This window comes from Scardinius erythrophthalmus (assembly GCF_964197995.2).
Source record: "Scardinius erythrophthalmus genome assembly, chromosome: 15".
NCBI classification, from domain to species: Eukaryota; Metazoa; Chordata; class Actinopteri; order Cypriniformes; family Leuciscidae; genus Scardinius; species Scardinius erythrophthalmus.
Genome location: NC_138235.1, coordinates 35,999,630 through 36,016,247, shown reverse-complemented (window position 1 = coordinate 36,016,247; position 16,618 = coordinate 35,999,630). Strand labels below are relative to the sequence as shown.

Genomic DNA, 16,618 nt, shown 5'->3' with positions numbered 1-16,618 from the left:
ACCGTACACAACAGGCCAATGTCACGTGACGATACGTTACCTCAGACACGCTATTCAATGACCAGAAACTCGATAGTTACCTAGAAAATTAACTCTAGGTAGGAGCATTTTGATGTAGGCCTATGTCACATTTATGGCATGTCTAAATAAATATATTATGAAAAGTTGTTTATACAGTCACTGTAAATTTCAACGTAGAAACATAATTACATCATTAAGTTGATAAAAAACGCTGTCTTAAATTTAAATGTTTGTATGACTCATATTGACTTGAACAACAATATAATGTAAACAACCAAAATTAAGCATTTATCTATTTCCTTGGACATTAAGTTCCTAGCAACTCATGAAAACTGGTTAAATCAACATTTCCTCTCTAGAGATCCACTAACAAGGTTCCTTTATTTTTTGACCAATGCAGAATGATGGTTTTTGAAGCATTGTAATACAAAGTACTGTTTAGAATACCTTCGATTATGATTTAAACACCTTATTTAAATCATTGCCATTGTATTTTAAACACCTTATTTAAATCATTGTACTACCAGCATTGTATTACCATCGGATAGTCGTCACATCGTTCACATAGTACCGAATCGAATGAGCTAAACTAGCCATGAGCTTCTATAACCTAGGTTACCTTTAAACACTGACCATCACCTGGGCATCAATATGCCTTCCCATAATGCTTTGCGCCTGAATCTGTTTCCTAAAATCCAAAAGTCTCATGTTTCAGCTCCATCTGGTCAAAAAAAAAAAAAAAAAAAGAGGGTACACTCAAAAAAACGTTTGAATCCCAGAAGAGTAACATTGCAGACGTAATCTGAGGCATGCTGTTTATATTACGACGCAATAAATAAGTGTGCTTTTGGAGAGGCCGAGGTCAGCAGGGAGAATCCGGATGCTTGTTTGCGTTCACTGACGCTTACAGTACAAATGAGGTAAAAAAGAAAGGAAGATGAAGAAATATTGAACTTTGGGGCCATTGTAGGTGAATATTTTGACTTTAGATGTACCACCTTCACAAAAGCTTCAATACTGTTCATGGAAACACAAGCTAAGATAATATATAATATTGCAGTGTCAAGATATATAATGACAGAAGAATTTAGATTTTCTTTTGCTACGCAGTACTCTTGTTTGATGTACGACTTTCAGCTGTAACAAAATGTTTTGCAAAAAGACAGTATAAATGTTAAATATCTAAATGTTTGACTTGAAGAAGACTTTCCCCAAGCAAAAACCAGTGTTAATTGATTATAGCTAAAATTATGACTTCTGAAAGTTTACTTGGCCTATACAGTATCTTAAAGCTGAAAGGAGCAATAGCTAAACTGTAGACACATTTTTGGCTGCTATATGCAGTTCAAAGTAAAAATAAATCCAGTTTTTATATGTCTCACTTAATTATTTTCAATAGTCCTGGCTTTGCTTAGGGCCCTAAAAATGGTAAACCTATTTAAGCATAAGCATTTAATAAAGTCTTTAGATCATGATAAACATGCATTCAGTCATATGTACCCAAATGTTTGACCAAGAGACATTATATGACACTCATCAGTGGTTTTGATTTACGAAAGAATAAGAAAGATTGTTATTTCTTACCATCTACATCCTAAATAACGCTGGGTTGTTTCAACCCATGTTTGGGTCAAATATGGACAAACCCAAGCGTTGGTAAAATTTTTAATACATTTTAAACCCAATGGATGTGTTTGTCCATATTTGACCCAAACATGGGTTGAAACAACCCACATTTTTAGAGTATAGATGATTGACAACTCAACAGACCGTGTTCATTCATTCAGTAACGATGCAGTGTTAAACAACCAGCCATTATTCGTTATAAGTAAAGCAAAAGAGTACTCACAATCATATCGAGGTAAATGCAGGACTACGTGTGCACGGTTTGCGTGTTCTTGGGAATCGAGACGGCATTAATTTGATGTCAAGAAGGAAAATGTGAGTCAGAGGGTTTTTATACTGACATTGCGGCTGCTCAGCCCTCGGCGCCCGAGTCCTGATATCGATAAATGCGCCACAACAAATGGAAGGAAGTCTCATGAAAAGAACTAATTCCCTTGAGCGGGAACAATGTGTTGCAGACCTACAACAGAATTAAAATGAATACAAGCAGCCATTGTGCAGCTGCTTCTAGAAATGTTGATGTTTCGGGGATCACAAAAAGGCTCTACAGGAATATATATTCATATTCACAGTTTATACAGTTTATTATTACCATCATTTAGAAAATGGTAATAAAATATGACAAGAACTCAGAGTTATCAAATCAGAAGTTAGACTGTCTTCTCACAAATGAATTATGTTGAATAGCTGTCAGCTGTTAAATTTAAGTACACAATTAGATTATACCAATTTAGGTCAACCCATTACCAAGCAATGCTTCATTTTGTTCATTCTGTGGTGTAAAAAGGTTGCATTAGCAATTAAAGAAAAACAAAAACTTAAGCAAAACATGTCAGGTCAAAGTGTCTGAATCATTTTTGATCCCAAATTTTTATACATTTTACTGGTAGTCATATGAAGAAGTTTTGGGTATAATATGTCACAGTTTATTTTATTTTGCTATCCTCACTTACATAAATGAACTATAGTGTCCTGCACACACTAGTAAAACAATATTGAAAATGATATCTGGGGTCTGAATATTTTTTGGTTTGACTGTATATATATAAAACTCTTGTTAAATATAGATTCTCCTCATTTCTGCCATTCTAGTGGTATAATCCCACTCTGTGCCTGACATCACTGTGAATAAGCCTGCGCTTTGCTCCAGCAGCTCTGCTTGTGTTTTGTTAACAGGAGTGGGATTATCACGAACACCCCTGTGCAAACAGCGCCGGTACCTGCAGGGTCGCTGACGGACAACCCATTCAGATCCCGTCTGAGGACACGGCCATCCGTGACAGGAGAGAAAAGCCTCATTAAAGGGAACGAGGCTGGATTTTGTATCCACTTTCACTTAAATCCGTTCAGGGTTGTGACTAGTTCTGGCTGAGAGTTTATGTACACCGCTAAATGAAGGGATGTTCAGACAAGGTGAGCGAGGAAAGGCTGTTTCCTTCTTAATTCTGTTCACGGCTTAAAAATTTGACAACCAAAACACTCTCTTTCTTTGCACTGTGTATCTGCATTTATTATGCATACTGTGGAAACTAGCTTCCAATTCTTGGCTATTTATTTTAGAGTATATTCAATATTTTTAAGAGATTGATCAACACAGCCCAAAAACTGAAGTGGTCGTTCTGTCTATAGCACCAGTTCTAATACGCACAGTCTTGTATATTAACAGTGCATTTAAATTATATAATAAATGCAAATTTAATGATGACAAATTACTTATTACTTACTTATTTTCCACAATATGTACTCAAAATTCACTTAACCCTATTTTAAGACTGTGCACATTTGATGGATGGATGGATGGATGGATGGCAGATAGATAGATAGATAGATAGATAGATAGATAGATAGATAGATAGATAGATAGATAGATAGATAGATAGATAGATAGATAGATAGATAGATGGCAGACGGATAGACGGATAGATAGACGGATAGATAGATAAAATGACAGACAGATGGTTTCTGAGATTCACACTTGAAGTGAGTCTTATCAAAGGCTCCATGTTGCCTGATTTCCTCAATAGATAACAGCTCAATAGATGAAGCTCTACATCCTACAGTTAGTTCTCTCACTCCGGTTTAGAAGCTGACGCAGGTTATCTCAACATCAGGTTTCTTGAATATCTCCCTCCCTGCCATCTGTTTTAACTACGGTGACCGGGAGAGGACATGTTCGGTTCACTTAGTTTTGTCGTGGCCACGAGATATTAATTCGTGGGAACGTGATAATAAATCGTGGCCTCGAGATCATATGTTGAGGGAACGATATAATTTTCTCGTATCGTATCATACTTTATATTATGTTGAGGGTAGCCTACCACACCGGTCAATACTGTAACCATATACAGCAGTCGGAGATGGAGATGACTGATGAAATAACATTTTACTTTGAATTAGGAATGTCATATAAAGATATAGTGCGGTCTCTGTATTAAGACATGGGTACGTAAGTGAAAGACACCTGAAGCGCATTCTTAAGTGTAATTGGCTTTTTTGACGGAAATTTGCTTGCTTGAATGAAATACTCGGGTCACGAATAAAGTCCCGTTTAAGGCAATAAACAAAAACAAATTATGAGAAACTTAAATTAACAAATAACAAAGTAAATTATGCCCGGGGTAAAAGGAGGAGCCCGTATCGCATGTGAAGATTCGGTTCCCACAAGTTATAAAACTGGCAGGATGTCGTTCGCTCAACATACAATCTCGTTATGACGTTCCCACGAGTTTATATGTTGTGGCCACGACAAAACTAAGTGAACCGAACATGTCCCCTCCCGGTCACCGTATTTAACAGACGTGAAGCCTCTCTCTCGTCATCCTCTTACAAGAAGGGTCCAGAATGAACTTTTTCCACACCTGCCGTCGGCAAGTTAAGTGGTACTACTTGAAATACTCATGAAAATATTTCATTATAGCATTTAGTCCCTATGGCAGAGATGCAAAAAAGCATCATATACTAGTGAAACATCACATTATAAAACATCAAAACACTAAGGGGAATCTTTAATTTACCTCATTTCAAGTGTACAATATTTAGCATAAATACAGTGCCGGCCCGTGGGGTTGTGGGGCCCTAGGCAAGATCATGAAAATTGGCCCCACTGGAGCAAAAAACTCTCATAACAATTTTATGAAGGAAGAGAAAGCACATGATACGACAATTTCAATATTTAAGTTTGTAAATGTGTATTAAGTGTAGCATTCAAAAATGAAAAAAATATTTACATGAAACTCAAATAAATGAAATAAAATGTATGAATTGTACATAAATTATTATATATATATATATATATATATATATATATATATATATATATATATTTAAAAAAATAGGCTATAGATTGCTCAATATATAAGTTTATAAAAGTGTAACATTCAACGTACAAATGAAAAAACACTAAGAAACTAAGAGATTTTTAGCATAGCCCTAGCCTAGTACATAAAAGACAGAAAGCACACATAAAAAATAAAGCATATAAAATAAAGCATAAATTAAAGGTATTTTTGTAAATGCAGTAGTAATTATGCATAATGACTAGAAATGCAGTAGGCTACTACATTTTAACTTTTTACTGATGATCACAATAATAAAAATGTTTTGTATTATTTAGAAATGTTTAAATATTAATTTGGAAAGAGGGAGAAACCTGTTTTTAGCGGGAAGGGAGAATGGATGGGGTGGGTTAGGACTGCATGATAATAATGAAACTGATAATCACAATTATTTTGCTCAAAATTATAATAGTGATTATTAATGACCATTATTCTCAGTTGAGAAATTGCAGAAAAAGAGACAGTTAATATAAATTAATTGCATAAATAGCCTATCAAAAGGGGTAAAACGGCCATTTTGAGGTCTGAGATGGTCCACCTTAATTTAAAAAAACTACGATAACTTCATCAGAGGATTAAAATCTATACAAAATGCATGGGTAGATAATTCTTAACACGCTGAATGTGGCCCAATTTTTCCATGTCTGTCTGTCTGTCTGCGATCATGGGCATTGTTACATTTATTAGTAAAACTAATAATACAGCAATAAATAACGCACTATTTATAGAAGTCAGAAGAACACACCTTTACTTTGAGCTTGTTTTTATTCCTCAACCATTCTCCTCTTCCTTTTTTCAGCTCCAGAAAGATGGCGTTTGGATGCCATTTCTACCACAGTTTAACATATTATTATTTCAATTAACTAAAAATAGCATTGCTGTATGACTACGACTCTGACGAGACTTCGTGACGTTATGACAGACAAGAGGCAATCCAAATATGTGAAGTCGATATTACCATAGAGATTATAATATTTGGTATTTTATTTTTGACAGCACATTTTCTGTCATGCAAAATGCCTCATATAGGCCTAAGAAATTAAGCATTACTAAAGGGTAAGAGCACCACAAAAAAAAAAAAAATGTCTCTTGTTTCTAAAACGTGAGCATTTTGGAGAGAAGTGAGGTGGAATCCGTGTGTGTGAATACTGTGATAATTACGGTACTCGAGGTCTCCCACTATATCTCGGGCGGTATTATGCAAATTAGCATGTGACGAGCTACTGTGTATATTTCTTATGTTTTCGTATTTTATTCGTTCTATTGTTATGTATTTATTATCTTTTTCGGAAATGTGTCATGTTTGAACTATACAGAGCTATCCTTTTTATGTATGTTGTAGGTCTGGGTAATTTATTAGATACTCACCGTCTCTGTGAACTGTATCATGATTAGTCAGGTCCATGCAATGCGTCGGGCTTCTTTGACTGAGCAAGCCGAGATGCACGCATTGAGTGAATTTTCAATATTTTGCTTAAGTAACGATTTATAAAATATAGAATTTGTTAGATACAGGGGCCCCCTCTGGCAAGGCGGGGCCCTAGGCGACCGCCTATGTCGCCTAATGGACGGGCCGGCTCTGCATAAATACATATTTCTTTTTCCGTATTTTTATGGGGCCTTTATCTTAGCCTTGTGTTAACTGCTCTCCTGCCACTGAGACGCTTAAAATAGACGCCTGTCTGAGACACTCAGGATTTTACACGTGCATGTGAAGTTTCAGCAAAGCACGAGGTGAAACACTGACGAGTTTTGTTGAAAACATTCAGAATATCATACGTTTCTTTGGAACGTTCTGGCAAGGATCTCTCAAAGTTAAGAACAAACGTTCCTCCAGTAACATTAACAGAAGGTTTTTTTGTTTGATATAGTATTTAATAACGTTCTCAAAACATTAGCATAAAAATACATCATTCATGGAACGTTCATCTAATGTTTGTTTTTTAAATGTTATACTTGTTACTTTTGAATGTTCTCATTAACATTCTGAAACATGTATAATAATAATGTTTGCAAAATGATAAAAATGGAACGTTCCATTCAGGCCCGGCGCCACGAGGGGGCAAAAGGGGGCATTGCCCCCTTAGATCTGATTTGTGCCCCCTCAGTTTCATTTTTGTATTCATGGTTACAAATGAAATGTTTAACCTTTTGAGCGGTACAGTCCCATATATGGGATTTTTATTTCTGTGCCGCTGAGAGTACGGTCCCACATATGGGATTTAGAATGTTCAGTGACGACATAACTGCCAGATTCAAACTGTGCTTTCGCACGTTGGCTGGCGCTGAGCCAGAGTCGGACGTCATATATCACAACTATGCAGTGTTTTCAACCTCACAATGTTTATTTTAGGTTTCAGACATTTAAATACACATAAGCACGAGTAAAACAATACATTTGAAGTTTGTAAAATACACAATGATGTCTGTGAAAGCAGCAATAACAATCTATTCAAATATAATTTGCCGACGTGTGTTATTCTTATCGGAAAAACACAGTGGAAGTAACTATAAAGTAGTTTATTCTTCTATTCCACTTTCTTGCATGTATTTCGGGAGAAATTGATGACTCACAGGACTCTGAACTGCGGCGCAAAGAAACAGCCATCTCACGTTATAGATCAAGATTATTTATAAAGGTTTTTAAATGACTAAACACACTCACATACACATTTTTGAGAATCGGAATATCAGATAGTTGATGACATGGTAAGCAAGTTGGTGAATATTTTGAATTAAAAAGGGAAAAGGAAATAAAAGCGATACATCCGCGGTGTGTCACGTGACAAATATGACGCGTTGCCATGGAAACATTAAGGGGGAACGTTCTAAATTCTAAAATCAGGGATGCGAACAGCGCGCTTTTCGGCGCCTCCCGCTTTTTTCACGTCAGTTTGGGTGACACATTTATCTAAAGCCTATTTCATAGCTTAATGTGAGGGACAGAAGTCTATTTACATCATTAAAGTTTACGAAAACTCGTTTTCCCTCCTCTGCGGCTGTCATTCTCCATTCAGTATTCAAACAGCGCGCGCGCCTCTTCCGGTTACAGCAGCATACATGCACGGTAAAACTCTCTCCACTATGATACTCACATTATAATGCTTGATCTGTAGAGAAAAGGCTGTGGATTTGCATAAAATGACTTTATTTTGTTGGAGTTTGTTGCTGTTTTTAAACGACTCGCTACCATGTGCCTGTTAGATCACACATCACAAGGACTAAATCGGCATCAAACGCACAACTGGAATTTAAAACTGTGAAGAAACAAATGATCAATAAACTGTTGGACAGATAGACACTAGGATTTGTGCGCTCGACATTTCTTCGCTTTGTGCCGTGAACTTTTAAATGCGCACTTGTGCAGCGCTGAACACTGTGACTCCATGTTGCTTTGAGCACATCATTCTGCGCCCGCGATGCGCATACGCGCTTTGTACGCTCTGTTTTAAAGCGTTTCATATTTTCATAGTTTTGCGCAATGAAAGATTATTAAAATGCTATGTTTTTGTATACCTAGCCTGCTCAATACATTTAAAATAATCATAATTTAATTGTATGTTATTTCTGTGTAGTGTAGTGTAGGCTATATAAATATACACACTTCTGAATTCTTGACATTCATAAATAAATATAAAATTGTGAAATGTATGATTGTCTGATTGAATTTTACAAGAGTACTAATAGTAATTTGTTTTTATTAACATGTTTAGATTTGATAAAATTACTGTGCCGATTTTTTCAAGAATTAGCCTACTTTTTGCTGCCGATTTATACACTCACTAAGATTAATAAAAATACATAATAATACATTAATGTAATATTTAAAGGTGTTAACTGTAATCTTACACTGCAAAATGATCACTTACAAAGGATTAAATTCATCGCAATTATGTAAGTATCTGGATATTTGCCGGGGGGGCGAGGGCTTCGATAACCTCTCTTTTTCTTTTTTGATGTGTTTGCATCCCTGTAAAATAACAGTCGCCTTGAAAAAACTCACTATGGGGAGTCAGTTAGAATATAAATTAAGCGTGAAAGGGTTAATATATGCATAATAAATGACGCTGGCTTATCTTTTTTACTAAGCAAGTCATCAGTGTGTATTGTTCATTGGTATAAAGTTTAGCCCCCTTAACAATTTCACATGCCCCCTCAGTCATTTCATTCTGCAGCCGGGCCTGGTTCCATTAAAAACGGTCAGTGAACGTTCCGAAATAGCTTAGAGCATATTTTTGTTAGCTGGGTATATGTTAATTTTTTACTAATCCTAAACTGAACTCCTTGAACGGAACAGAACGCACGGTGTTAAAAACACAAAACGCGGTCGTTTAATACATTAATCCAACTCTGTTTTCACCATAAAAGGCTTCAATTAAGATGCATTTCCTCCCTCCTCATGTGACATTGACACGTTTAACTAGGAAGGCATTCACGCGCTCTCGCTAACACCTACAGATGTGGTCTGCACACTTCCTCTGAAGCTGACCGCACCATCAGTGTAAACTCTTAATGATCTAAACCCAGCAGTGTCACTTCTGGCTTAGTAATTGTACGTTAGAGCGTAAAGCGCACACAGGCTATGTATATACCTCCAGCCCAACCCGCTAATTAGCGGAGGCATGTTTGCTTTCCTTCTGTCTGCTAACGATGCCTTCGACGAGGAAAAAACCACCCGTCCTGACTGCTAACAGTCACCAACCATTATATCAGAGAGAAAAGCTGTTCCACTCCAACTGCCTTTCATTGGAGGAAATACGCTTGACTCTTCGTGATATAGTGTCTTAACACTGAGGTAAATCATTTTATTAATAAAAATGTTTTTTCAATAAAAATATCGTAACATACTTTAAAACAAGATACATTTACTTGTGAAGCAAGATGTGTAAGACATTTGGAGATATTTGATAGAGGTTTGTTAGCATAACATGGTATACTCAAAGTACATACAGTAAAAAAAATATATGATCAATAAGTCATGACAGCATTTGTTTTTGTATTACTTAAAGGTGTTTAGTTAAGTGTTAAGTTAAACAGTTATTCTACTTTAGAATGTGAGTTCCGTGTCGGAATGTCTGTTTTTGTTTTGATCTGTGTGATCCCGCCCACTGCCAATTTACCCAATAGTATTTCGCCAGTTGGTGGAAAACACAGCGCATCGCAGCCGTTGAAGTGAGCAGACGAACTGGGTCCAAAATCGTAGATTCTACCCATCCTAAAAAGCCTCGGCAATAAAAAGATTGCAAACTTGCATTACAGTGTAAGACTTATCGCTTTCCACTGTCAATTGCGCTCATTCTGTTGTGTGTCGTCAATCGGTAAAAACCTCACAAAATTATCACGATAGCAGAAAGTCTGTGCTTTTTGGGTTTTGTACACTTAGACACATGAACAGTAAACATACTTCGCCATGAGGCCAACTATAAACGCTGCCTCAAAAATGCACACTCCACTTTGGGACAAAAATGGAATATTGAGAGGAAAAACTGGGAGACTTTCTGGATTATGGGTTAAATGGAGAGAAAGCGAGGCATTTGTGAAAAAGACAGATAAGAACAGAGACTTTTAGAACCTTTAAACAGCAAGGCGGGAAAAGACTGGCTAGATGCATTAAACAGAAAAGCCCCAAAACATCTACATCCACAATAAAACTTCACCAAAGCCACAATAAAACAACTATACATGAAATAGCTCATAACAACAAAGTCTCATTTCGCCAAAACAGAGAGACACAATATTGCAAATGTCAGTTTTTCTGTCATTGCTCTGGATGGAATAGTTGTTTATATGAACTTTGCCTGAGATGCTTCTCCTGAAAGAAAGAAAAATTGGTGTCATAAAAATATAGTTGACATATGTGATCCTGGATCACAAAACCAGTCACATTTCGGATGGGTATATTTGTGGCAATAGCCAACAATACATTGCATGGGTCAAAATTATTGATTTTTCTTATATCATTAGGATATTAAGTAAAGATTGTGTTCCATGAAGATATTTGGTAAATATCCTACCGTAAATATATAAAACATTTATTTTTGTGAGTGAATGCAACACAATCATGAACATAAATGGACAACTTTAAAGGAGATTTTCTCAATGTTTCGAGCTTTCAAATGATGTACACATCTCAATTTAAAAAAATGTACCCATTTGACTGGCTTTGTGGTCCAGGGTCACATATATAAATGCGAATGTTGATAGGATTTAATGAGAAATCCTGAGATCTCTGACTTCTGATTGTTGAGTCTTTTTCCTCAAGTGGAAAATTTGAAAAGCAGAAAAAGTTTCCAAATGTTGTGAATGTAATATTACTGTTTAGGAGAAAAAGGCTTGGGTATTAAAGATCTCAGTGTTTTTTCTTTCCAATTGATGGCTCAGATATGTTGTTTTTGCAAGGATTTGAGGATAAATGTTTGAAGATGACAGTGAAATTACATTTGATTACAGATTTTTATGTCTCAGCAAATCCGAGCCTAATTTGAGACATTAAAATCTCCAGTGAAACTCTGGAAGAGAGGTGTGTGAGAATACCGGGGTCCTTTTTCCTCAAGAGAAAAATCTGAGAAGCAGGAGAGACGTCAATCATCCTCCATTCAATCTCATGCAGTCTGGGAGAAAAGACGGAGACATTTCACATTGAAATTGCTTTTTATTCTAGATTTTGGTGTCTTGGCAAATAAGCACATGAGACATTAAAATGTCCTCTGAAACCCTAAACGAGACAAATATGCGCTCTTTTACCTCATGAGAGACATCTGAGAAGCATGAAACTTTCCTCCATTCAGTCTCATGGCAGTCTAGGAAAAACAACTGAGGCATTACTGAGATCTCAGTGTGTGTGTTGTACAAATGCATGTTCAGATCATTTGTTTTTGGAAGAATTTGATGATAAACTTTTGAAGTTTCACATTGAAATTGTTTTGATTATAGATTGATGTCTAAGCACAGTTTGAAACATTAAAATGTCCTCTGAAACCATTAGGGAGACAAACACTTTTAACTCAAGAGAAACATCTGAGAAGCATAAAACTTTGGCAATTTTCTCCATTCAACCTCATTTATCCATTTAGCAGACGCTTTTATCCAAAGCGACTTACAAATGAGAACAATAGAAGCAGTTAAACTAACAATAGGACAACAATATGCAAGTGCTACGACCCTTCCGAGTTTAATCTAACGCAGTACGTGTATTTTTAAAGATAATAGATATAGAATAAGATAAAGTGTTAGTATTACTGGATCAAGTGTTGGGTTCTGTTCAAATGCATCCTCATATTATTTGTTTTTGTGACAATTTGAAGTTTAAAATTAAACATTAAAATCACTTTTGATTATAAAATGTTGGTGTCTGAGCACAGTTTGAGGCATTAGGATGTTCTTTGGAAATCTTTTTAAAAAAAGAAACCTTTTTTCCTCAAGAGAAACATTCGAGAAGCATAAACCTACATTTTCTCCATTTAATCTGGCAGTCTAGAAGCAAAACCAGCGATAATAAAGAGATCTCATTCACTAGTTCTCTCCAACAGGGTTGTTTCAGATATTCGCTAAACCGAAGCGCTGAGAGATCATCCGTCCCCGCCTCTGACAAGGCCATTGCTCCAGACTTACAAAAGAATACTCCAACTTCATTGAGTGAAAGGCAACACAAAGCAAACAAACCCCCAAACCGCTGTCACGCCACCCCTCCCCGGCAGGCCTCCTTCTCGGGCTCCTGCTATTCAAGGGAAATGTGTATTTCCCACACTGGAGTTGTCCAGCAGGGTCTGCTTGGCAGGGGTTTTGCCTCGGGGTGAACGGGGAGACGGACTAGAGGTTACATCAACACACACACCGCTGTGGCATGTCACAAACTCACCGCCGGTTGCCTTGGCACTGTTAGCCAGCAGATCCGGGCCAGAAACACTCAGAAGTGGTGGACGGCAAAAAGTCCTTCTGCACCTCAAGAAAACCAGCGTTTTTTTTCGTATTCCTTTCTCTTCGAGTCATTTACTGCACATGGGGTTTTAAAAGCATCCTTATTCCATTTACAATGAATTATGATCATCTTACGGTGCTGGTAACCTGCAGTTACGCTGACACCGGTGAAGGATCTGGCGAACATCTGCGTTTAATAAATACTGACCTGACAAACGGCACACTTTAATCACTCACTGTTTTATATGCCACTGATGCGTTTGATGATCAAAACATTCACATCCAGACTGAATGAAAAAGAACCAATGAATGACGAAAGAAGAAAAGTAATAATCGTGACATTTTACAAATTTGTTAAGAATAGTTAACTACATTATTTAACAGGAACTAACAACAAATTAATTGAATCTTAGTTTGTTAACTTAAAAATTTACTAATGCATTATCATTTCAAAAGTTGCATCTGATAAGTATTATTAAATGGACCTGAGCTAACATGAACGTACAAGGAACAGTTGTATTTGATTAACTAAAGTTAACGGTAATATATTCTGTAACAAATAAGCACTCGGTTAGTGTTACCGAAATAATGAATGAATGAATGAATGAATGAACCAACCAGTGAATGAAAGAGTGTCAGAGCAACATAAAGAGGAAAAAAAGAAAACATAGACCAAACAGATTAATGAAAAGAAGGAAGAATGAAAGCACAACAGTAAATGAACAAATTAAAGAAAAAAGAGACAGACAGACAGACAGACAGATGATAGATAGATAGATAGATAGATAGATAGATAGATAGATAGATAGATAGATAGATAGATAGATAGATAGAGCAAAGCAAAAGTGAATAAGTGTACAACAGGGTTACAGAAAAAAATGACAGAAAGCAAACTAAGAAAGAAAAAAAAAATCGATTTAAACTACTGTGCAATTTCCCTCTCCATTATGTCGTTTCAGTGCATTATCACAAACTCAACAGTTCTGCCACGACATCTGGAGCACAAAACTCAAAAAGCAGAACCATTTCAATGAACGACACAAATTCTCTGTCTACAACATCATCTCTACACACACACACACACACACACACACGCAGCGCTGACCTGAGCGTCTAGCGGTGATGAACAGGTGCAGGACATTAGGCCCGACGCTGCCACCTTCCCCTGGAAGATGTGCGTAAATCCTTGTTGTGGAAAATGAAAGAGTGAAAGCAGTTCTAATTACAAAATGTAAATATTGAGTTTTCCCACAATGGGAAGCAGACCACCCAAGATGAACAACAACCCCCAGCTCCCTCCCTCCCTCCCGCTCTCTTTCTCTCTGTCGTCCGCACGGCCCGTCAGGAAAACCTTCTGAGCATCAGCAATACACACATACCAGACATGAACATATGCACTGACATTCGCTGACATCATCGCGTCATGCTTGCGTAACAGTCCATTAGCCGGGACCTCCAAACGAAACAAAACGCAATTCCTGCAGTCCTCATGCAGAAGCGTGGTGAACACCCAGAGGTTTACTGCGCGCTTTCAGGCTCTAGATCATGATCAGGTCTCAGGTGAACGTCAAATACTTGACTTTATGGTGCTAAATGCCTTTAAATGGCCTCCGTGAGACTGTTTTCCATATGGGACTGCGCAACATGTGGTCGGCATGGATGGAGCCCCAGGAGTCGCCATTTGTTGACGTTTGTTTGCGCGGAGAGCATGTCGCTGAGTGATGGGGAATGGAGGTGAATGAGTGCTCAGCTGGGATCTAGATCTCCTCAACATGATGTCGAGATGTCTTTATCCTGAGAGCGTTCTAGAGACACTGAAAAACGCTCAAAATCGCCTTCGTCACCAATAGATCTACACAGGTTCCAAAAGAACGTTTTCACAGTGATGTCATAGAAGAACCATTTTGGGTTCCTTTCAGTGAGCAGTTCTTATCGATGGTTCCATTTAGAACCTTTAACATCCATGGAATCTTTCCATTGGACAAAAGGTTCTTTAGATTATTAAAATGGTTCTTTTAAGAACTGATCACTGAAAGGTTCTTTGGGGAACCTTTATTTTTAAGAATGTATAGTTTGAGGAACATTTTAATAATCTAAAGAACCCTTTTTTTTTTTTACTCCAAAGATCTTTCAGAGCAGTGGAAAGGTATACCATGGATGTTAAAGGTTCTTAATGTAACCATCAAAGCCAACAAATAACATTTATTTTTAAGAGTTTGGTCTGTTCTTACAGCCAAATATTGACGAAACTGACAACATAAGTTCATTAACATGCTCACAAACAAACAATGCATCACTGACTTTAAAAACATGATGAAATCCATATCAATCCATAAAAGTGCCTGGATTTGAGTTTTATGAACATCTGAAGTAATTTGTTTCAGAGTCTATGCCATCACAGGCTGCTTTCGATGCAATAGTTAGACATTATTTAATATATAACTAATACAATTCACAGAAAACATATTAATAAAATGCATGGAATGGTTCCAGCTCATCTGTGTGTCATACAATATGTGTCATACTGTGAATAAATCATTTAAATCATGACCCGGTTCTACAGGTCCTTTAGACGGATCTGCAGATAAATCCAACAAACCCCAAAAGTTAAGAAAACCCTGTGATCATTTGTTTATAATTATAATCTTTTTTGGATTTTGGGCCGTGCCCTCTGGACTCGAGGTTGCTTTACTCAAAAACACATTTAGAGAGTTTTATCCAGTTGTGTAAGCAGCCCTAATTGCTAAGTCAGTCAAAATGCAGAACAAAAAAAAAAAAAAAAAAAATGCAAAACAAAATTTGACAACATGCATACCTATGAAATGAGCAAAAACGTACAAAAACGAGCATAAGAAAGAGAGCGAACAGGACTGGTTTCTTCAACATCTAGTAACGTACAGAAAAAGAAAAAGCTTTATTTTTTTACAGTCTGGTGCATCATAATCGCTGTCAAGAAGAAAATGAATCCATCATGAAATTCCCCACAGGCATGATAATAAACACACCTGCACAGTATAGTTCAAAGATGTTAAAAATACCCGTTTAAGTCTACTTCAGTGCTGTGTTTGGGGAAACTGTGTCCCATAAGTTGTTGTTACTGAGCAGGAATCATCAAACAGGAGTAATTCCTCAGCCAGAAGGAGATCATGATCATGTGGAGGATCGAGAGGGAAACTTACCTTGCGGGTTTCTGCTGACAGAAGCTCCGGCTGGCCGCTGGACAAAGACGATCAGAGAGACGCTGAATAATCCAACATACATCAACATCATATCACACACACCTTGAGCCTTCACACAGAGACTGATTGAATAAAAGCGCACAGCTGCGAGACTGTGAGTCCAAGCGTGGATGAAGCTTTATTCCCGGCGCTGCTGCTGTGAATATGAGAAAGAGAGAGAGAGAGTGTGTGTGTGTTTGTGTGTGTTTTATTTCTTGGTCTTGCGGAGACTGTGCGCGCGGAGATCAGGAGGAGAAACACGGTCGAGTTGAGCGCTCATGATCTTCAGTCCTTCAGGAGAGAGAGAGAGAGAGAGAGAGAGAGAGAGGGAGAGAGAGGGAGAGAGAGAGAGAGAGAGAGGAAGGGGGAGGAGAGATGCACAACAGCGCGTTGCTCTCTTTCTCTCTCTATGGATTTGTATTGGTAAAAGTAAAATAAATAAAAATGAAAAGTTCCATCCACACACACACACACACTCATACAAAAAACCCTGAATGCAAA

General features: G+C 37.2%; 1 protein-coding gene across 3 annotated transcripts in view; it reads right to left on the bottom strand.

Annotated features, from left to right (window-relative positions):
* scube3 (signal peptide, CUB domain, EGF-like 3) overlaps positions 1-16,399 on the bottom strand; it is a 128,173-nt gene extending 111,774 nt beyond the window's left edge. For all 3 annotated transcript variants that reach the window (XM_081385744.1, XM_081385746.1, XM_081385745.1), the window contains exon 1: positions 16,079-16,399. In XM_081385744.1, coding sequence (XP_081241870.1) covers positions 16,079-16,169 — 91 coding nt within the window. In that variant the 5' untranslated portion in view covers positions 16,170-16,399. The remainder of the gene's footprint in view (positions 1-16,078) is intronic.
* Between the last annotated feature and the right edge of the window lie 219 nt (positions 16,400-16,618).